This window comes from Xenopus laevis, chromosome 9_10S (genome assembly GCF_017654675.1).
Source record: "Xenopus laevis strain J_2021 chromosome 9_10S, Xenopus_laevis_v10.1, whole genome shotgun sequence".
Taxonomy (NCBI): Eukaryota; Metazoa; Chordata; class Amphibia; order Anura; family Pipidae; genus Xenopus; species Xenopus laevis.
In genome coordinates this window covers 3,806,402-3,830,682 of record NC_054388.1, presented here as the reverse complement: position 1 = coordinate 3,830,682, position 24,281 = coordinate 3,806,402, and the positions used below count along the sequence as shown (strand labels likewise).

The 24,281-nt window shown below is 40.1% G+C and overlaps 1 protein-coding gene across 2 annotated transcripts in view; it reads right to left on the bottom strand.

Moving 5' to 3' along the window:
- uqcc1.S (ubiquinol-cytochrome c reductase complex assembly factor 1 S homeolog) overlaps positions 1–24,281 on the bottom strand; it is a 52,561-nt gene that overhangs the window by 8,961 nt on the left and 19,319 nt on the right. For both annotated transcript variants that reach the window (NM_001088411.1, XM_018237329.2), the window contains 3 exon segments: positions 2,768–2,881; positions 3,585–3,662; positions 19,949–20,057. In NM_001088411.1, coding sequence (NP_001081880.1) covers positions 2,768–2,881; positions 3,585–3,662; positions 19,949–20,057 — 301 coding nt within the window.

Genomic DNA, 24,281 nt, shown 5'->3' with positions numbered 1-24,281 from the left:
ACAGAGTTCAGAAGAGACAGCGATATATCCAGTCCTTTGAGATTCACACACTTAGCATGGGTTTCAGAAGTCATCTCTGTGCGTGACTCCTGCATAAAGAGCAACATGTCCGGGCAACTGCTGTTACTGATATTTCCCTTCTTGGTGGACCTCTCCTGTACCCATCAAAAACACAATATGGCCAAACATATGTCGATAGCCCTTCTAATTATTGGAATTGGCTATTTAAACCACACCACTGACATAGGTTCTAATACATCATACAATTATATTCTTATCTCCAGTTTGGAAATGCCCTTTCCTGTTTCACCATCAACAATGTTCTACCATCTAGTCCCCAAACCAGTAGCTCATGAGTAACATGTTGCTCCCCAACCCCTTGGATGTTGCTCCCAGTGGCCTCAAAGCAGGAGCTTATTTTTGAATTCCAGGCTTGGAGACAAGTTTTGGTTGTATAAAAACCAGGTGTACTGCCAAACAGAGTCTCAATGTAGGTTGACAATCCACACAGGGGCTGCTAAATGGCCAATCACAGCACTTATTTGGCAACCCAGGAACATTTTTAATGCTTGTGTTGCTCCCCAACTCCTTTTACTTCTGAATGTTGCACATGGGTTCTAAAGGTTGGGGATCCCTGATCTAGTGTAAAGCCTTCCGAGATGAGTAGAAGGTAAATGCTGGTTTAGCAGTAAAGAGAGGACCAAAGTTAAGTTGCTTTAAAAGAAGACAATCTAGTTTCAGTACACCCACACACAAGTTAGTCATGCCATTCCTCATGCCAGTGTGGAGCAAATTGTGCCTTAAACACCAAAGTACATAGACTATTCCTTGGTGTGTCCAACTAACCCTCCCTATGGCCTTTACTCCTACACTACTGTGTGTGTGTCGACTTGTATCTCATGCTTGACTTCCTGTCATATATATATGGGTTTTGCTGTTGTGTATTGTTTTAAATGTTTAAAATAATAGAACTTACCTTTAATAAAAAGAAGACCATCATTAATCCCCATCAAAGGAACCAAGTTCATATTACTACTAGATTAAATCTTAGAGATGGCTTCAAAAGGCAAGAAACTCTTAGGGGCCATTTACTTTACTCGAGTGAAGGAATAGAGGAAAAATAGTTCGAATTTCGAATGTTTTTTTTGGCTACTTCGACCATCGAATGGGCTACTTCGACCTTCGACCACAACCTTCGAATCGAACGATTCGAACTAAAAATCGTTTGACTATTCGACTATTGTATAGTCGAAGTACTGTCTCTTTAAAAAATTCTTCGACCCCCTAGTTATCCACCTAAAACCTACCGAGGCCAATATTAGCCTATGGGGAAGGTCCCTATAGGCTTCCTAACAATATCCTTCAATCGATGGATTAAAATCCTTCGAATCGTTCGATTCGAAGGATTTAATCATACGAACGAACGATTATTCCTTTGATCGTTCGATCGTAGGAATAGCGGTAAATCCTTCGACTTCGATATTCGAAGTCGAAAGATTTTATTTTGACGGTCGAATATCGAGGGTTAATTAACCCTCGATATTCGACCCTAGGTAAATGTGCCCCTAATTGTTAAGGGATTTATGGGATTGCTTGGGTGGTCTTTAGGTAGCACAGTGGGTTTTGGGTGGCCCTCTAGCTTGGATTATAGTTTATTCAGAGGTTGCCTTTGATATACAGTGTGGATTTTCATTAAGGACCTGGCATGGTCTCCTTTACTAACATCTAAGCTTCTAACATCAAGAGCTTATCTAATAATCACCTACCCACCCATTTATCTATGTGCCTTTCTTTGAAATATCAGACATGGTGGAAATAACTCATTTCATGGAGACAAAGGAAAACCCTTGTTACGAGCGAAATGCGCATCTTCATAGCTCAATAAAAAGCAATGAATACGCAAAGATCCATGAAAGCAGATCAGTGTTTTCCCTAAACCAGATGGTCACCCCCACAACAGCAGTCAGTAGGGATTAGAATAGTGTGTTTTCTATCTGCTTGAGGAGCCACACGAGGAAAGTGCAGTAACAAGCCCCAGCCATTCATCAGGAACCGTGCCAGTTACACTGGGCTTTTGGCCAGAACATTGCGAAGAGCATTAGTTCCCTGTTAATTAAAATTAATTCATCATTCCTCTCATTTAAAGAGTGTGGCTTCTCATGCACACATATGTGGAAAAGTTGGCCTGCAGTCAGTGCTATAGATTGTTGGGCATTGGATAAGTTCAGGAACCGTTACAGAAAACTGCCAAGCGCCAATGAGAAGGGCATTCAAGATACTTTGGGAGAGGACTTCATCAACATTCCAATGCAGTCCTCACCATGGGGTATTAAAACCTTCCTGATAGATATATACACAAAATTGGCAATATATATATTTGGTAGGCTGTCAGGGTGGGTCCCTATGCATGTATTTAAGCTTTCGACTTGGCCTGAAGAGTTAATGGCATTAAGATAGACCCCCCCAGCTCCTGTTTTGGCACTCATAGTTGGGCCAGCTTTATCATTTCTAAACCTCTGCTCTGGTGGGAGTCCGGTTGGAACAAATGTTTTGAGGGCACAGTCAACACAACGATGTTACAACCAGTGGGACCCTGAACTTTGTCACCACACCCAATTTAGTTTGTAGAATGTGTGAGTCTGGCATTGACACTGGAGAGTTTAGCACTGGCTGAATTTGTAGAGGAGCCATAATATTAAAAAACTAAATAAAAAAATGTTGAATTAACATGCGTCATTGAAATCTTAAGATTTGGCAATTTCTTTACCTGTTTCCGTACATATTCCACCAATAGTTCCAGCTTTCGGGGGTCATCACATTGTTTGTTTAAAAGGTTCCTCCACAGGGCAGCAGCCAGAATTCGGTCATCAGATATAATTCCCTAAAAAGAAAACACACAGTGCTCACCTTAAAAAATGTAAATAGGCTGTGGCCATATATATATAAGGAATAAAAATCCCTTTAAAGGAGAAGGAAAGGTTAAAACTAAGTAAGCCTTATCAGAAAGGTCCATCTAAATATACCAGTAAACCCCCAAAGTAATGTTGCTCTGAGTCCCCTGTCAAAAGAAACACCACATTTCTTTCCTTCTATTGTGTACACATGGGCTTCTGTATCAGACTTCCTGCCTTCAGCTTAAACCTCCAGGGCTTGGGCTTGAGCATGCTCCGTTTGCTCCTCTTCCCCCACCCCTCCCTTCTCTACTGTAATCTCAGCCCAGAGCAGGGAGAGACTCAGGCAGGAAGTGATGTCACACCACATTAATACTGCAGCTCCTAATCTAAACAAACAGAGAGTTTCTAGAGCTTTTTACTCAGGTATGGTAAAACATTCTACAGAATAAATATAGCATTCTAGTTTGCACTATTGCAGCTAATCTATTGGCAATAAAATGCCTCCGTAGCTTTCCTTCTCCTTTAAAAACCCTTTAAAGTGCAAACTCCTTAGTGTTAATAACATATGAAATGTTTGCTTTCATACCTTAACCAGTAAATGCTACTTGCTAATTGGTTGTTATGGGTTACAAGACCCCGGAGCTGCACCCTTTATCACATTGCTCTGTTAAGAGTATTAGTATAGAATACCTCATCATAGCCAAATATTGCAGCATAGAAAATCTCAGTCATAGATCTCATACTGTTCTTCAGGGTCACGGAATCAATCTGAAATGCAAAAAGACAAACATGGTCATTTTGGTGAACTAAACCTAATCGTATATAAAAAGCATTGTAAATAAATGCATATGATTACCTATCCTTGTAAAGGGCTCTGGTACATATGGCTATTCTGTCTGTAGCGTTGATTAGCACAGGGGCACCAAATTGCCTAAGATTGTCCCCCACCCATTGCCTATGATGTGAATGGTCTTAAGGTGGCCATACATGGAGAGATCCGCTCGTTTTGTGATGTCGTCAAACGAGCGGATCTCCCTCCGATATTCCCACCTTGAGGTGGGCAATATCGGCTGATCCGATAGTGGGCCCTAGGGCCCAACGATCGGATCCTAACGATGCCTAACGGACGGTCGGATCACGGGACCGCATCAACGAATAGATTCGGCCGCGATCCGACGGGATTTTTTGTCCCATCCGATTGAGGGGGCCCCATACACGGGCCAATAAGCTGCCGACACGGTCTGTCGGCAGCTTTTATCGGCCCGTGTATGGCCACCTTTAGAGGTGAGAGGTTACTGTTGCCTAGAAAAGTTGACTGCAGCCTTATTAGGCAAAAATTGCTTAACAAGCATTTGAGCAAACTCTGTCAGGTCATTTATAGTGGCAGTGGTGGGGGATTTAGGGGATTACAGCTTTCAAACCAACAAAAAACATCTGTATTAATTATATCATCATAAATGGGTGTCCTAGACCCTTCCTTGACCAAGCCCAAAAGAGAAATAGTCCATCTGACAAGTGCCATTTATGGAGGAGCTGCCGTTGCGTAAAGTGGTAGATCATTCAAGCAGATGTACACCTTTTGAAGATATTTATTGTATTTTGGCATTATTTATCATTTGAGACCATCTGGTTACAAGTTGAGATGACAAGGCCAAGAGCAAGCAAAGAGGACACAATCTTCAAATAGATCAACTGCTTCCCTTGAACTGAGAAGTCTCCAGAATTATCCATCGGAAAGAATATACTAAAAGAGGTCCAAGGCTTATTCACTTGGCATCTGCAATGGTTTTTAGAACATCAAAAAAATCTTAATTTACAAGAAAACAAGGATTATGATCACATACAGACCAAGAATTTTCATCATCAATGGGACACCAAATGCCATTCTATGAATTGTATGCAAACTGCTTGAATATAGATGACCCCAAAGCAAGAGATTCGCCTGCGCATTAAAGTTCTTTTGGATACAAAGACAAGGTCTGTGATTGGGACAGAGGTCATTTATATATACACTTGAAACACTGTGCAAAAGTTGGAAAATATAGATTATAAAGCAGAATTAATTCCTGAAAGGTGGTAATGGGCTGAAAAACAAAAGTTCAAAACACAGGTCTCAGCTGTAGCGGCGCCTTAGCCAGGTCTCAGGAGGCCTTTACTAGGTAATTACTAGCCAACTTTGTTTTAGAAGGCAGACATAGCTTGGAAGTCCTTCTGTCTAGAGACACTTAAGAGCAGGTCGGCAGAGCAGAGGTCTGAGATGGAGACCTCGACTGGGCTGTCATCCAAATAGGACCCTCAAAACAGCAGGGGGCCTTCTCAGCTCCCAATGACTAGCTGTGTCAATCAAAGCAAAGACGACTTGGTCTATCCCTCTTGCTGTGAGAATGTAATCTTTGCTCCCTCACCCCCAAAAAAGAATTACATAAAATTTAAACATTATTGGTGTATTGGGAAGGAAAGCTAAATAATGAAGTCATTTTTTTAGATGGCTTTCAATACATCTGGCTCCAATTCGGAAAGAGGGAGGCCGCAACATTACCTTTTGCTATACTTGTGTTCTTTAATCTATTATGTGTCTGTACAAAGACCCCACTTCCACACCTTATAAATATAACATATTTCACAATGAATGTTAGTATATTAGAACGGTGTGTAATTTAGATTCTTTTTTTTTCTTTCGATTTGGTAACGGCATCTTGTACATGTTTTAAAGCCAAGAACGTTTCTGTAAGTCAGGATGTTTATATGCATACATGGACATATAGATGTGAAATAATGGGGTATGTTTTTCTCACTTTTTTAACTCATGTTCCCAATGGACCCTTGATAAATATACATTTCAGTACATAACAGAGATTCAGTCTAAGGAAACCAGTAATGCCTACCCTTAATATATTCTATAGAAAGCTTGTGGCTTGGTTATGTACATAGAAGATGCTTCCACGACTGGAACAGAAAGAACGATCAAAAATTAAACTAACAACCCAAGTCAACTAGTCTGGAAATAGCATTCTTGGCTGTGTTTTTGACATCTGTACTCATCGTTTCTATTGCTATGTGTGCTATGATATATGTTGTGTTTTTAGCTTTTTGGTTATTGGCTACAGGGACAACTGAAACCCAACTCTTTTTGTCTAAACTGTCTACCTTTATAGAGCACCATGGTCATGGCGGGGTTTACTGGCTGAGCCATACCCAGGAATCAATTGGGCAGGCTGAACGAACAAGGAAATGAGACTTTTTTTCAAGAATGTATACTTTTAACTACAAAACAACCAGAGTTTAAAAATCCAGTAGATGAGCTTCAGTCTATAGGATAAACAAAGGAATCAGGTTTTAATTTAAGGGGTGACCGTCAGTCTATAGGATATTAAATGGAATCAGAAGCAAGACATAGGGGCCGATTCACTAACTTCGAGTGAAGGATTCGAAGTAAAAAAACTTCGAATTTTTTTAGTGTTTTTTGGGCTACTTCGACCATCGAATGGGCTACTACGACCTTCGACAAAGGCTACGACTCGAACTATTCGAACTAAAAATCGTTCGACCATTCGATAGTCGAAGTACTGTCTCTTTAAGAAAAAACTTCGACCCCCTAGTTTACCATCTAAAAGCTACCGAACTCAATGTTAACCTATGGGGAAGGTCCCCATAGGCTTTCCTAAGTTTTTTTGATCGAAGGATATTCCTTCGATCGTTGGATTAAAATCCTTCAAATCGTTCGATTCGAAGGATCTTATCGTTCAATCGAAGGAATAATCCTTCGATCGCACTATTTGCGCTAAAATCCTTCAACTTCAATATTCGAAGTCGAAGGATTTTAATTCCCAGCCGAATATCGAGGGTTAATTAACCCTCGATATTGGACCCTTTGTGAATCGGCCCCATACATTCCATCAAAGGATTCCTGCTGTTTGACATACAAATGTGGAATGGGTGTCTGGGTGTCCTAAGTCCCAATGGATCACTACTGAAACCACACACACCAGAGTCCCAAAAAGGACCACACTTGGCCGCTGGTTTGAATTTGTAGCTACATCGGTTTTGATTTAAGGGGTCACCGTCAGCCTATTGGATATTGAATGGAATCAGAAGCAAGACAAACATTCCATCCAAGGATTCCTGCTGTTTTACATACAAATGTGGAACAGGAGTTTGGGTTTCCTCAATCCTAATGAGTCACTGCTGAAACCACAACACCAGAGAGTCCTAATAATGACTTAACTGGACTGTAGCATTTGCAGCTACAATGGGTTTAAGGATGAGCTTCTCACGAAAATGGAAAGATTGGAAGGAAGTTTTGCATTCCTTTCCACGAGTCCTGTTGAATAGGATCAAAAGGTGGTCTACACAAAATTAGAACCACTTCCCAAGTTTACATCTGCTGATTTGAAAGCCCTTAACTGCACTGAATGGCCCAATAGGGGCAAAACCCAGTCTACAATTGGAATGTTATCAGCAGTGGGCTTTAAAACAAACTGGGTCTATAAGGCTTATGGAAACAGAAAAGTAAAATTTGTATTCCTTCTAGGAAATCCTACTGTTTTGCATAAAAATGAGGGGAGGGTCTCCTCAATCCCAAGGTGCTGCTCATGTATCCTTCTGGCTACAAATTCTATAATTCATCTATTCAGAAAGCCCCTGTTTGATCAGGGTAAAATATGAGCTTTCTAATGGAGTGACAGCGGCAGGTAGTAGATCAAGCAGTAAGAAACCTGGAAGCGTACAGTGGTATCGTAGAACATTTACAAAAGATCTTCACATGGAAAGATGAAAACATACAATTTTACCCTCCAATGACATAGGAACTGCTGGCGCTGTGTGAATTCTAATCATACTCCTGTTGCTCTGGGCAATGAAGTGTGACGCAGCTTTATGAATTTCCTTCCTTCGGTAATATATAATATCTGGCCCTGATCTGAAAACAGAAGCACTTTCTATAGCTCTCTTTATATGGAGTGTATAGATTTGTTGCACGTCATGATATATGGGAAATTTAAGACACACTTTTGCTTTGTAGTTGCAGACACGCTTTGGCGAGCTTACAATTCCCTTTAAGTCCACTTGACAAAATCTATGAGCTTTCAAACCCTAAGTGCACCATAAATCCTTTCACATAAACAGGACAGTTGGCCATTAACTCTTTTAAGTGCAGCTACGTGTAGATTTCATTACATGGTGATATGTTTCCAGGCTCACAGGACTCCAGCTGAAGCACTGAGACGGGTTCTGCAGGAGATAAAGAGCCAAATAAGCGATATCTGTGCCATAGGAAATCCAGATGACTAACAGTGGACCATACCATTACTTTTTTTTAAGGTTTAGTGAGGTTGAATAATGTTTTTTGTGTATTTTCACCTAAATAACCCTTTCTAAAGTAGCAATGAGCTCTAGAGATGGCTAGGTTATCAGTAGAAGACTTTATGTAGCCCTCACCAGATCTGAGAAACTGAGCCTGACAACTCTTACCAAAAGTGCACATGGGTCAGGTTAGACAAGTGTTTAGTCTATTTCCTTAACGCACAGAAGATATTAGATCAAGTATTGACTAATTGCCATTGGGAGCCTGGGGGTTGAGAAGGTATTCTCCAAATAGAACAACAGTTTATGAGAAGAAGAAAGGAGTTCTAAATGTTGACTGATCAGCTTGTACAAGCAACAGCTAATGGGACCTCCTTGAACCTGTACAAGGTAGTTCCTGTCACTATACTCTTCTCCTATAGAAGCAAAATTGCTTTTCAATATTCAATGAAAGCAAAAGCTACAGTATCGGAATGATTATAATGGTTTTTAACCTTGATTTATTTTAGAGTTCCAGCTCTTGTACATTAAAAAGTAAGGATGCACTGAATCCACTATTTTGGATTCAGCTGAACCCTCAAATCTTTCGTGAAAGATTTGACTGAATTCCGAACCGAATCTGAAATTTTTTTTAACTTCCTTGTTTGTGACAAAAAGTCACATGATTTTAAGGATTTGGCCAAATCCGAATGCTGCTAAAAAAGGCCGAATACCGAACCAATTAATCCCTATTAAAAAGTTTAGTAAGAATGTGAAGCGTTCTGTTTGCTAGCAAAGTAACAGCAACAAAGTCAAAATCCTGACAAGAATAGGAAGTAGGAACAAGTGGCAGTAATTGAAATTAAATTTTCATTAATCCATATTTCAAATTTAAGGAGCTTTTAAGGCAGGGGTCCCCAACCTTTTTTTTACCTATGAGCCACATTCAAAAGTAAAAAAAGAGTTGAGGAGCAACACAGGCATGAAAAATGTTTCTGGGGCGCCAAATAAGGGTTGTGATTGACTATTGGTAGCCCTATGTTGGCTGGCAATCTAAAGGAGGGTCTGTTTAGCACTAAACCTGATTTTTATGCAACCAAAACTTGTTTCCGAGCCTGGAATACCACTAAAACAATGGCAGAATCATCATTCTCTCCACATGACTTAAACATTTTAGTCTTGAGTGTGTGTTCGAAAACCTGCAGTTACCAATGCGTTGACCACTGGCTGGGCGGGTTTGGATTGAAATTTTGCCAACCATTTGCGGGTTAGGGTTGGGTGCGGGGAAGACTGCGGAAGCACACTCCTCCACTGCTCCCAAAGATTCCCTTTCTTGGCGCACCCAGAAGTAATGTAGAGAGCGACGAAACGTGGCTATGGGTTGGGTGCGGGTTTAACAAAGGCGACATTTTACTAGTTAGGGTCAGCTGTGGGTTAAAGGGATACTGTCATGGGAAAAAACGTTTTTTTCAAAATGAATCAGTTAATAGTGCTGCTCCAGCAGAATTCTGCACTGAAATCCATTTCTCAAAAGAGCAAACAGATTTTTTTATATTCAATTCTGAAATCTGACATGGGGCTAGACATTTTGTCAATTTCCGAGCTGCCCCAAGTCATGTGACTTGTGCTCTGATAAACTTCAATCACTCTTTACTGCTGTACTGCAAGTTGGAGTGATATCACCCCCTCCCTTTTCACCCCCAGCAGCCTAACAACAGAACAATGGGAAGGTAACCAGATAGCAGCTCCCTAACACAAGATAACAGCTGCCTGGTAGATCTAAGAACAGCACTCATAGTAAAATCCATGTCCCACTGAGACACATTCAGTTACATTGAGAAGGAAAAACAGCAGCCTGCCAAAAAGCATTTCTCTCCTGAAGTGCAGGCACAAGTCACATGACCAGGGGCAGCTGGGAAATTGACAAAATGTCTAGATTTCAAAATTGAATATAAAAAAATCTGTTTGCTCTTTTGAGAAACGGATTTCAGTGCAGAATTCTACTGGAGCAGCACTATTAACTGATTCATTTTGAAAATTTTTTTTTTCCCATGACAGTATCCCTTTAAGGTTTTGCTGTACAGGGTCGGGTGCTCGTTGAGTTTTTCCTGTCCCACACATCAGTACAAGTCTCTATCCTTAGAAAGTTAAAAAAGCTGTAAAACCATAAGCCAATAATTTCTCTTCATAGTTTTTTTTTTTTTTTTTGGACGGATGTTAACAGAAAAACTGTTCCTACTTTACAAACATTCCAGCATGGAAAACAATTATCTGAAATTATTCTCCCTGCTTGTGATTTGCATCGGGATTAAATATTCAGGTAGGTGTTAGTGCTCAGCGTTAGGCCTTAATACTCAAAAATACACATTCTAACCACCTAATCTTTTATCAACTTTTTTTTTATTCTATTAAAAACTTTTAAGGGCCACCAAATTGGAGATTTTGCTGAATCCAAGAATCCTATTGATCCAATTTTAAAATGATCTTAGATGGGAAGTTGGTGTGTTCCCAAATGGTCCTCACCAGCAAACAAAAATTTGATAAATGGTCTTGAACCTCTATAAACCTGCCCTTACGTTTTTTGAATTATATACAAAAACACACAATCTGAAATTATTTTATTTCTGCACCCACAAAACGACTCCTGCGACACCTTCTGGGCCTCGCATATTTCAGTAGCACGGGACGTCCAACATCCCATTTATTGAGTCATGGGAATATTTAGCGAAACTTCCTTTTAAACAGTGGCCAAATACACCAAACTTACACCTTGTTATGTATGTTCTACATTTGCACAAAGTAAATATTAAACCCCCATAAGACCGACTACTGTTTATATATAATGTTTTGAGAGCAATTTGCTCAAGCTGTTAAAAAAGGACCAATTGACTGCACAACGGCACATTTTGAAGGGGTTAATGCCACATTTTAAAACGCTCAGCAAATTTAGGTAACACGATACAGGCCTTCATTTTCTTCTCTCTCTCTCCGAGCTGTTGGTTTTTACTTCAGGTACACGGCCCCCGAAGTATCTCAATTAAAGCAGTCAATGTTTATTTTCCCCCCGATTCTTTACATTTGCCTGATGCAAGTTTTGTAATAAGTGTTAAGCAATTCTCAAGGTAACAATTTTACGGTGTCATAAAAAGAGCACAGCAAATATATCGCGAGGCGCGGAATTTGTTTATTTAAAAACGGAGAGGTAATTTATGGAGTGTGCGACATGTAACCCGGCCTGCCTTATTAAAGCGAAGTAATGCTAATTTACAATGTATTCCGTTGAGAAAAAACATGTCTTGTAACTGGTTTTAGAAAGCGCGGCGCTCATTGGTCAGACGTGACATCATTGTTTGTGAGCACCATAAAAAATTATAATTGGGCCAACAGATAAGTTGCAATCGTAATGTAAACCTTCCAATGTGTCTTTTGTTAGTTTATCAAGGGCTTATTAAAATATTGTAATAACCAGATGTCAGTGGGACCGTGATCCCTTGCGCAGGTGTTTATAGTCGGGAAAAAAAAAATTGTAAATGATCCACTCATTGCTTTTATATGATGGAAAATTGATGGCTGTATATTTAAAATTTTATTACAAGTTTATTATAATGGCCAAATAGTTTCGCGAATTCTGCAAGTCGCAGGAGAGTTGTCAGAGCTTTTGGTTAGGTTCTCCCCCCCCTGCTTTGTTGGTGATCGGGGATTGTATTTTCCCCGATTTAAAGAAACACCAAATCTAAAGGGTATTTTGTTTTTCTGCAATGTGGAATGTTAGAACAAGCTGAGATTTTATTTCCATTCAACGCATCAACTGGGGATGTTATTCTCCTTGCACCTTTTAAGGTGGTCATACACAGGGAGATCCGCTTGTTCGGCGATGTCGCCAAACGAACGGATCTCTCCCCGATATGCCCACATTGAGGTGGGCGATATCGGGCTGATCCTAGGGGCCCAACGATCGGATCAGAGTGGAGGCCATGCAGGCGGTCGGATCATGGGACCGCTTCAACAAAAAGAACCGACTGCAAGCCGACAGGATTTTTTACAATGCCGATCGGCATCTGCCCGACTTTCAGAACAGATATCGATCTGGGCCGCCCATCGGATGGCCCCACACACAATAAGCTGCCGACTCGGTCTGTCGGCAGCTTTTATCGGCCCGTGTATGGGGGCCTTGCCTTTCTCATATGTTCTACAGATATATACAGGTATGCACTATTATCCAGAAAAATCCAAAATATGGGAATGCCATTTCTCAAAGAACCCATTTTACAACATGGTCATCCAAGCCTGTCTTCTTTAAGGCCATTACAATATCACCCAGCAAGACGTTCCACAGCCTCATCATGAAGAAGCATTTGGGCTGCTTCAAGTGAAAGTCAATTCATTAAGGTCGAATTTCGAAGTTGTGATTTTTTTTAACTCTAATAAATTTACTCACAACTCAAATGGGAGGTTATTTATGAAAAACCTTGAACATCTAATATTCTATTGAATACGAACAACCTAAAAATTCGAATCAAAATCTCTTAAAAAAACTTGAATGTCAGGAAGGCAATTGAATGTCAGAAAGGCAATTAACATCTTCAAATGGTTCAAGGGACCTCTGCCATTGACTTGTACATGTTCTCGGCAGGTTTTAGGTGGCGAATATTCAAATTAGAACGGTTTCCAGGGTCGAGGTGTGATACATCTTGAATTCACATTTCAGTTGTTGATTTCAAATTCGAATTTGTGTGTTTTGACCAAAAAAAAAAATTAGAAAATTCTAATTTACCATTTCAACCTTAATAAATCTGTAGTCTATGGGGGATCTCTTGTTCTTTGCGATGTGACATAAGATCCTCTATCCATCTCTAATGTCCTTTTATGTATTTGTAAGGAATAATAATGTCTCCACTCCAATAGCATTTTCTTCACTAAACCACCCCAACCTTGGTAGTCTTTCTGCGTAGTGTAATTGCTCCATTCTTTTTACCAGTTTGGTTGCACATCTCTGCACCTTCTCCAGCTCATTAATATCCATTTTAAGGACTGAGACCCAATACTGCACTGCATACTCAAGTTGAGGCCTTACCAGGGATCTGTAGACAAGGAATTTAAGAGGAAATTTTTTTTTCTGCTGGGTTTTAGGTGAAGAAGCCAAAGGAACATTAGAAGTAGGTTGAAAACTTTGGTATTTGTACCAAAACAGATTTGTGATGCGTTATAATCAACCTGAAATCCAACATGTGGCTTATTTAAGTAGTCAATAGCCACACATTGCTAAGAAAGGTTTTTACCTTCCAATGGATGAACAGGAAGGTAGGAATTATTTAAGGAAAAGATCGAACCTGGTAGACACGTGTCTTCAATTACTATGTAACTAGGCAATAAGCAAGAAAAATCACGGTAAGCACATAATCTGCGTGCTCCAGGAGGTCACTCATTCTAATAACCAGATTGCCTTTTAAGGTACTCAATCAAGAGAGACAGAAAAGAAAGACCATTTAAATAAATGATTATTGGGAAGTTTGTTTTGAATGATACAGGTATGAGACCTGTAGCAAGAATGTTTGGGACCAGTTTTCCATAATTTGGATCTCCGTACAAGTCTACTAAAAAATTATTTAACCATGAATTAAACCCAATAGGCTAATTTTGCTTCCAATAAGGATTAAATTATATCTTCGTTGGAATCAAGTACAAGTAAAAGGAAATTCGTTTTAAAAATTTGGATTATTTGGATAAAATTGAGTGTATGGGAGACAGCCTTCCCATAATTCAGAGCTTTCTTGATAACGGTTTCCGGATAACAGATCCCATATCTGTATTATATTTTAATCTGTAATCCTTTATCCTAAACTGGTATGGTCATCTGACCAAGTCAAATGGCTCTCCAGGACTTAAGTGAAACACTGTGGATAGACATGAAGGTCACATGTTCATGTAATGGAACGCTTGAAAGTTAAGAGTGCTCAAAGAGTTCCAATATTTAAGAACTGATCAACAATTGCTCCAGGGTAGCTCCAGGGTTCCCCATATCAGTAGGGTGATTCAGCAGTAGAGACTGACACGATGGTGCTGAACAAATCAGTATAGAAGTGCAAGTTACTTTAATGAATGGCATCAATAGCGGCAACTTCTTCATCCATTTTAGCACAACGTCAATTGCGGCTGCGCTCTAAAATGGCCCTTTAGTTTACTGGACGCTAATCTTAGGTAGGGCTTGATGCCCGATGATGTCCTATGTGTCAATCTTCTTTCACCTTAGGCATTAAACTTTATGCAACAGGGTCGTACACAGAACCACATACAATTAGTATTGCTTTATACCAGTGATCCCCAACCAGTAGCTTGTGAGCAACATGTTGCTCTCCAGCCTCTTGGATGTTACTCCCAGTGGCCTCAAAGCAGGAGCTTATTTTTGAATTCCAGGCTTGAAGGGAAGTTTTGGTTGTATAAAACCAGATGTACTGCCAAACAGAGTCTCAATGTAGGTTGACAATCCACAAAGGGGCTACCAAATACCCAATCACAGCCCTTATTTGACACCCCAAGAAGATTTTTCATGCTTGTGTTGCTCCCCAACTCCTTTTACTTCTCAATGTTGCTCACGGGTTCTAAAGGTTGGGGATCCCTGCTTTATACGATCAATGACGATCATAAAAATGATATTGATATGCACAGACAGAGTCAGGGGGCTATACAAAATTATAAGCTATTGGGTAATGAAACAGTTTCATGCTGTGAAGAATAGGCTTTTCATACTACACAGCTGGTGAATAGTACAGTTTGTCCAGTTTTTCAGAGAACTTGTGTGATCGTGTTTTAAAGGTAACACAAAACCGCGCTTCCTTTATTGCCAACGTAGACACTCTAGAAATCAGTGTTAGATTGTGCTGTGTATTTGAGAGCAGATGAAAAGAGCACTTGGTTTTTCGGCAGGTTGTGTGCCCCTAAAGCAGACCAATGGTTAAACATGCGCTTGCCAATGTTTTAAGAGTGCAGAAGGTTCCAAATTACAGATAAAATAAACAATGACAAGCCTGTGAAAACTTTGGGCTGCCATGTTCTCTGATCTTAACAAGGGTCTCTTTATTACTGTAACCTTTCAGAAGTGAATAAAAATTATTGCTTTGCCCTGGTTCTGCTCTCAAGCATTAGGAAGGAGGGAGGACGGCAGGAAAATAAGCGCCGCAGTAAAATGGTAGCAGTGTAAAGCGTCGTTAAAAATGACATCTTACATCTTTCAGGGCATAAAAACCTCATCATTTGTCGAAGATGGATTTATGAAAAAAAATATGAAAAAAACCAAAATACAAACCTAACGACCCGTCCAAGATTCAAATTAACTCTACTTTTTGCAAAGTTGGTTTCGCCAAAAATGACAGCATAGTGTAGGATTACCCTTTGCCCTGCCAACTTTCCTTAATGAAAACATGGTTCTTAGTCTTTGCTTGCTCAGTGCCAGAGTTAGCACGGGGGATCAGGTTATTTATCTACAATGCAATGAATTCTTCCTTAAGTAAAGATCTTAGTGTCCACTGGCCAAAAAAATGATTGCTTCAGGTTGACTATAAATTTGCAATAATTTGTTGCGCCTTCAATAATGCTGTCTGGATGCAGTTTACTTTATAACTAAATAGGCCTTTCTTCCTGTAAGTTACCATCCTTTGTTTTTGAAGAGGACTCCATTCCAGAACATAAACCTGAAAGGTTCCTACTGCTATAGAATGGCTTTGGCTAGACATTATATACATTAGTCCCATGATACTGAAGATCCATTCCACCAAGCCTGTCCATATATTTCTGACCTTAGCCAAACCTCTGTGATAGAAGCTCTACCCATGCTCTGTAGGCACCTACAGGACAATGGTTGTTGCACACTCTTGTTTATAGCAAGGTGGAAAAGAATTCATCAAGATATAGAGTTTTGGTGACAACTCTGGAGAGATGAACCATCCTTGATCATGGGCATCGGAAAATCTAGGAAGGTTGTGAAGCCCAATTACTGTACTTTCTTAATAAGACAAGAACAAGTCCTGTATTCTCAGATTCACTGTGTCCAAGGAGGAGACTGTGGAAAATAAATCCAATGATCGCTATCCTGGAAACTGTCATGGGAAAAAACATTTTTTTTCAAAATGAATTAGTTAACAGTGCTGCTCCAGCAGAATTCTGCACTGAAATCCATTTCTCAAAAGAGCAAACAGATTTTTCTAAATTCAATTTTGAAATCTGACATGGGGCTAGACATATTGTAAATTTCCCATCTGCCCCAAGTCATGTGACTTGTGCTCTGATAAACTTCAATCACTCTTTACTGCTGTACTGCAAGTTAGAGTGATATCACCCCCTCCCTTTTCCCCCCCAGCAGCCTAACAACAGAACAATGGGAAGGTAACCAGATAGCAGCTCCCTAACACAAGATAACAACTGCCTGGTAGATCTAAGAACAACACTCAATAGTAAAAATCCAGGTCCCACTGGGACACATTCAGTTACATTGAGAAGGAAAAACAGCAGCCTGCCAGAAAGCATTTCTCTCCTAAAGTGCAGGCACAAGTCACATGACCAGGGGCAGCTGGGAAATTGACAAAATGCCTAGCCCCATGTCAGATTTCAAAATTGAATATTAAAAAATCTGTTTGCTCTTTGGAGAAATGGATTTCAGTGCAGAATTCTGCTGGAGCAGCACTATTAACTGATGCGTTTTGAAAAAAACATGTTTTCTGATGACAGGATCCATTTAATATACAAGACAAAACAATGGGAAGGGATGGACGAGGCTTTGGGGAAAATATTTATTTATTTTCATTGTATAAGGTACTCTTATGAACATTTGTCTGTCAAACAAAGTGTGTAGATCAACCCCAATTCTATTTTGTAACTTTATTTTTTCATTGTTCATTCTGATAAGTATATATATATATATATATATATATATATATATTTTTTTTTTTTTTGTGGTGCAAATAAAGAGAGCCATTGCAGGTTTAAAATACAGGGTTCCTTTAAGAAGCCTGCATAGTAAGCCCAAATTGCAATTTGAAGTTGCAATACGGATACAAGTGCACTCTGCTTGGTGTTTTGTGCCCAAAACTCTATGCTCTTCCTCACTTGGTATTGGCGATATACCAAATCCAAGTATCGTTTTTTTTTCTTTGCAGCAGATTTTAGAAAAAAATTGCCTGGCAGAATCGAGTCCCTAAATTTTTTTTCACATTTTTAAGCATTTGAGTTTCAAATTCTGTGTTTTCTACTAAATGAGCACTGAATTAGATAAAACCGTGGGAAGTAAGAAGGGGGGTTGCCCCCTGCTGTTTGTCAGTATGATAGTTTCCCTGCTGAGCAGCCAGGGACCGCTTGAAGTTTCCTATCCACAGCAGTCAGAGTAAGTAAAAGGGCGAATTTTACTGCATACAGTCAGTTTTCTCATTACAACTGTACAAATTATTTAATTAAAGTATATTGGAGATAGGTTTCATTAAAGTAAAAATGGGATGTTATTTCTATACCTTTACATCCCCTTTAAAGGGAGAAAGCTGCCTCCTTTTAGAGCTAAATATATAGAAACATAAAAGTGTTATGTTCATCAACTACTCCTGGGGAACACGAATTTGAGTTTACAAACAAACTCTTACCCGAGAGGCTAAACAGCGAAAGTAATTCTAATCATTCTAACATGGTTAATGTATTTATATTATAACATAAAACGTCAGTGCCAGGCTACATAGTTATCTAGTACAAGATCTTCAGAGGTTATACACTTGGTTGCTCCGGGGCAGCAAAATAATGTGCTTCTTACTTGGAATGTACCAATACCAGCTCAGGCCAAAGAGATCAGACGTTGTTTTCACAGCTGTACTAATCTTGAATCTTTGGTTCAAATACAATATATTTTTAAGAGAGTTGTGAAAAATGCTAACTTAACGAGTAACAACTAACAGTAAAATAATAAGTGTATTTTTCCCTATACTGTGTGTGTGTTTATACATTTCTAAATTATTGGCAACCATTAAGAGAGAAGCATTGATGCAAGGGAAGTGTTATTTTCGGTCTTTGTAAAACCTCACTTGGACCCTTTCTTGAATGAGGGATACTGAGGATATTTTCATGCTGGAAAATGTGCAAAGGCAACAATATTAAGCAATGAGGGGGAACGAATGAACTTAGGAGGAAAGGTCTTCCAAGCCAGGTTGGTTTAAAGGGTTGCTCACCTTAAAATTAACTTTAAAATTAAAACTATGGCTTTTATTTGCATTTAGAGAAAATTATGGGATGTTGGTTAGTAATATCTGGTCATAGATTCCTTCACAGTTTGAATTCTGTTCCCTATTTCATGAAACACACTTTTTTAGGGTTCTGAAAAACCACATGGCTGCCAACCACCTTCGAAGCCTACCAGATACTTTGTACCTCCCACAGGTCCTCTTTATTCTGAAGAACAATGCATTTTCCCTAGGGGCTCCAATGGGTATAGACTGTTTGAAAGAGATGGCGGAGCTGATAAAAACGTGCATGGTCCTTACGGACAGGGGGTGTAGCTACAATTTCATACATATTTAAATGGAAAATGCTGGGAAATATATCAGTCCTGTTCTTAAACTGCAGCCCTTCTCTGGCTGGCTGGATTCAATAGCATAGTGTAGAAAAGTAAAGTATGGTGCATTTATGGTGCAAGTGGGTTAGAAAAGTAATCTGGTAATGGGAAGGTTATAAAAGCTTTTTATATAATAGGTGCTACAGGCAGGGCAGCCATCAAGGGGGGGAAAGGGGGTAGAGTTGTAGGGGGCCCCGAGGGTAATGGGGGGCCCGGCCACGCCACACTTAATTGATTAGCCGGGCCCCCATCTTTGTGAGAGCAGCTGACTTCGGGAAGGCAAGGATGTTTAAGGGGCCCTGGCTACCAATTTTCTTATAATGTGTGGGGGGCTGGCCACAAATTTTTTTTCTCATGTGGGGTCCTAGCCACCAATATTTTTTAATGGGGGGCCTTGGCCGCAAATGTTTTTTTATGGGGGGCCCTGACCACCAATATCTTTTTATTAACATTTGGGAACCCTAGCCACCAATATTTTTTTTGTTGGTTGGGGAGGGCAGCACTGTAGTTGGGGTTTGCGGTGGGCGCAGCCCAGGGGGCCAAGAAAATTTTGTCGCATGGGGCTCTGCGATTTCTGATGGCAGTCCTGGCTACAGGTCTAGTAGCTTATACTAAGCAGCATATACTGTATTTAAGAGATAGTGAAACTATTTCCCCACCTTAGAAAGGGAAAAGGCCTATGGTTCGAGGAGAAGGTTATATTTTCCTTAAATGCAAAAGCATTGCCCCCTCTTATTATATCAAAGCCTTTTACAGGAGCAAAAGCCAATATCCAGCTCCATCTGAACCCAACCTGAATGTATCTTAGGTTATGGTGGGTAGAGGCTTTGGGATCCCATGGGAAGTCGTGGCAGGTAGATAGAGACGTATTGATCCAATGGGAAATGGTGACAGGTGGATAGAGGCATATTGGTCTCCATGGGAAATAGTGGTAGGTGGACAGTGGTGTATTGATCAGACCAAAATCAGCAGTCTTGTGTTGTATTCTATGAGCACTGGCACATGGAGTGATTGTCTCAACGACACATAGCTAATGCTTGACTTCTCAGGCACTGGCACTTTCTCTACTGATAAAAATCTAGGCTCAATTCCGCCAGTTTAAATCACGTTCCCATTGTAAGAGCCCATGTATCCGGAAAAGGGGCAAAATACATTTAACGCAGTAACCATTACCAAGGCAAAAGGGACTTACCCCCATGACTTTCCCACGCTGTTCAACATCTTCCCACATGGAATGGACTATGTATCTACACATATACTTTCCAGCACGGCCTTCCTGTTTCATCCGGACCAAGCACATCCTATCAAAACAAATCAAGGTGGTTTAAATGGCTCTGAATTAAATGGATTGTTAATGCTCAGAGCCTGACAAGACTAAAACTGGCAGCTTTATGACTACACACAGGGTTTTTTTTTTGTTCAGGTTGGCTTTGACTAAAACCACAGCAGAATTAACAGCAATTGTACAATTGTGGTGGCGCCTTAGCGATGTCTGGGGACAATATGGTGTATTTTGCTTTTAAAAGCCATTGAATGCTCGCAGAAACAGAAATGTGGTTAAAGAAGAAGGAAAGGCTTGATGCACTTGAGGGTGGCAAATGTTAGGCACCCCCAAGTGATTGTATTGACTTACCTGAAACCCCAGGCCGGTGCTCCTATCAGCAGAAAACTGCACCGGGTCAGGGTTACACCAGTGAGTACCACGGAGCAATCCTCTTCCGGTGTCTTCTTTCTTAAAATTTCCAGGGCCAGATGCATGCGCAGTAGAATGAAATAGCGACTTTTTATTTAAAGTTTGACTCGCTCCGTGGTGCTCACTGTTATATTCCCAGGCCGGTGCAGTTTTCTGCTGATAGAAGCACCAGCCCGAGGTTTCAGGTAAGTAACTACAATCACTTGGAGGTGCCTAACATTTTGCACCCCCAAGTGTGCCAAGCCTTTCCTTCTCCTTTAATTATTCATTGTACTGTACACATGTCCACCTAGAATTTTGGCAGGGAGAACAAGAAGGTGCCAACACAGTGCTCAGCCTTTAGGCTGACCATATGCGTCAGTATACCTTGCCATAGGCCTCCTACTGTATTATAATCCCATTACAACAAGCTAAGGGATGTGGCCTAGCAGCCAAGTGGACTGGCGTTATTAACATGCTGACAGCCAGTCAGGGTTGTGAATAGCACTTTTTAAATTTTTAAAATCCAATGGCCTTGAGGAATATGTACAGTACAGTTGTCAGGAGTGCTTGGTTACGGAGAGCTCCGCATTCAAGATGGCAGTGCCCATGGCCGTACACTGATTGCGATGTGTTGTGGTGACATGTGACGTCAGCATGCTGCATTTCAACACAAAATTCTAAATAAAAGGATGCCAGAGACTCATGTTCAATGCCCAATTATAGGTCTTTCTTGCTAAAGTTCTTGGGTGCTTCTTCTTATTGTTATTCCGGTTCCTGACCTCCTGCTTAGACTTTGCTAATTGTTGCCTGCCCTGATCTTTTGCCTGAACTGACCACAAACATTTTTAACCCTTTGGATACCGCAAATTGGAATTTGCTGCATACAGCAATCCTTGGTCCCGACTCCTAACCACGTGAGCCGTTTGGCCTTGACAATAGCGTACGTGCAGAAAATCTACTATTTCTGCTTATTTATCCATATAGAAGAGAGCCTCAACATTGTTAGACGTTTATAGTATTAAAAGATTTAGACAAACATTAATCCTATATTTCTCCTGTATCTTGTATTTCTGGTTGGTTTGCAAGAGTCAGCTCTAATTTACAGTATCTTCAAGGCAAAGAGAGCCCCCCCTAAAGGATATAGTAGACCTGTCAATCAAAATCTAACTCCAACTCCTGCATGAAGACAGAATGAAGAGACACAGATGCTGAGAGAGGGAGAGTGAAGAGTCATTTCATTATTTCAGAAAGAGTACAGAATTTTGAATTGATTATATCTAGAAAGTGAGATGAGTGAGAAACGAATGAAACTATTTAAAGGGATCCTGTCATCAGAAAACATGTTTTTTTCAAAACGCATCAGTTAATAGTGCTACTCCAGCAGACTTCTGCACTGAAATCCGTTTCTCAAAAGAGCAAACAGATTTTTTTATATTCAATTTTGAAATCTAGACATTTTGTCAATTTCCCAGCTGCCCCTGGTCATGTGACTTGTGCCTGCACTTCAGGAGAGAAATGCTTTTTGGCAGGCTGCTGTTTTTCCTTCTCAATGTAACTGAATGTGTCTCAGTGGGACATGGATTTTACTATGAGTGCTGTTCTTAGATCTACCAGGCAGCTGTTATCTTGTGTTAGGGAGCTGCTATCTGGTTACCTTCCCATTGTTCTTTTGTTTGGCAGCTGGGGGGGGGGGGGAAAGGGAGGGGGGTGATATCACTCCAACTTGCAGTACAGCAGTAAAGAGTTATTGAAGTTTATCAGAGCACAAGTCACATGACCTGGGGCAGCTGGGAAATTGACAAAATGTCTAGACCCATGTCAGATTTCAAAATTGAATATAAAAAAATCTGTTTGCTCTTTTGAGAAATGGATTTCAGTGCAGAATTCTGCTGGAGTAGCACTATTAACTGATTCATTTTGAAAAAAATGTTTTTTCCCATGACAGTATCCCTTTAATTTTTCACAATAGTTTCCATTTAAGCTACACGAGTATAGACAGAAGATAATGTAATACAATTTTGTCAACCGTATGTTACGAGTCCCTGCAAGTTGACAAACAAACCTTGGCCCTATATAAAAGGGGATATCATGGACTTCTCTTTATTTTGTTAAAACAACAAACAAGACCCTTGAGTAAACGTCTGCCAGACACGAGGTTCCATTTTTATCAGGTTCCAATATCGTCAGTTTGAGAAGAATCAGGCCTTGTGCGTTTTCATGTGGTTTCTCCAAACGAAGTTATGTCCCTCTGTTGACTTCATGTCACTCTTCGAGTTTTTTAACGTCGAGGAGAAGGTATAGGCTTGATGTAGTGTTGCCGACCAATTTATCAGTAGAAACAGTGAGGCCATGGAATTTTTTATTTTTATTTGAAAGTATTGCAGTTTCCTTCTCTTTTTCAAATGCAACGGCCATCTGGGGTTTAAAAGACACACGTTTTCTCAGTCAATAAAACTCTCCGCTATAATCAGGTCCATTCGTTATGCCGGTCCTGTAGAGTCGGACTCATCATTGTCAAACCACAAAGGTAACGTTGGATTTCTGTTTACAAAATGTTAATAAACCTGCTAGAATTCAGAGCTTAAACACTTAAGTAATATTTTCCATAACCGAAATCATGTTTTTTCTTCTTTTCTTTTTCACCTGACTCCTTCAATGTCATTTCCAATATGCAGCGTTTTATCACATGGAACCGACAGGGAATATATGAGGATTCCTGTTGGATTTCAGGTGGAAAATGTTGAGATCATTGAGGTCACCGAGGTAAACATCTCATCTGACACACACCAAAAATGTTGACTTGGAGAAACAGCAGGCTTAACTAATGCATCTGGTATACACAGCTACGCCCTTTCTTCCACTATAATTAATGATGCGCCATGAACATTGTGCACACCAGATGCATCAATAAAGACTATTCAATGTGTGACTTTATTGACACCATGGGTAAACCTTAGCATCTGTCTTGGCCCACTATGATCTACAACGGATGAGCTCTGTGAGATACTGGTATGAGAAAGCTTTCTCAATGATTATTAAATCACTGATGTGTGGAAGTTCAGTTTAGTTACTGAAGATGTCTCCAGTGTTCCTGTCTCCTGAACTCTGGTAGACTGAATTCGCTCAAGAACTTGAGCAACTCAGGGGAAGGGGCGTTGTGGAACCTGAATACTGAGTACGCCGCTCTTTGCACAGTTAGTTGAACACTATAAGAATTATAGAAGAAGAAATTATATAGAGTGACTCCTTAAGCCATATCATGTCTTGCAAACAAGAAGTCCTCTGAGCTTACCCATTTCAAGATAGTAGATAAAGCTACTAAACAATGCCCCTTCCTTGTCCATATATTGTAATATGTTTAAGCTGGCCAACTATGGAATGGCTTGGTATGACTTTCATCTGACTAATTCTTCTCTTTCATTATACATTTTTCATCTACAACTTGTTTTCCAAGGTTAAACTCCCAAACCTTTTTATTGGAAACCAAAGGAATCACCTGACTGATGATGGGAGCTACATTATGGAATTGGCACTTTATAAACTTTTAAAATTTTAAAGTTGTGCTCTACACCAAACAATGTCAAAGCATCAGGTGGGGGTGCAATGAGGCTGTGACGACAAAACACATACAGCAAAAGCCAAGAGATCCTCTGCACTCACCCGTATGAATATATTAAGGACATTTAGAGCTGTTCTACCATGGGCCTCATTAAGCACTCCAATCATAGTTGCTTGACAATATGCATACAAGACATAATAGTTACATACCCATATTAATATCAGAAGATTAAGACATTTTGTGCATAAAGTTACTAATTTATGTCTTCTCCTCTAAGCAAACCAGATTTTT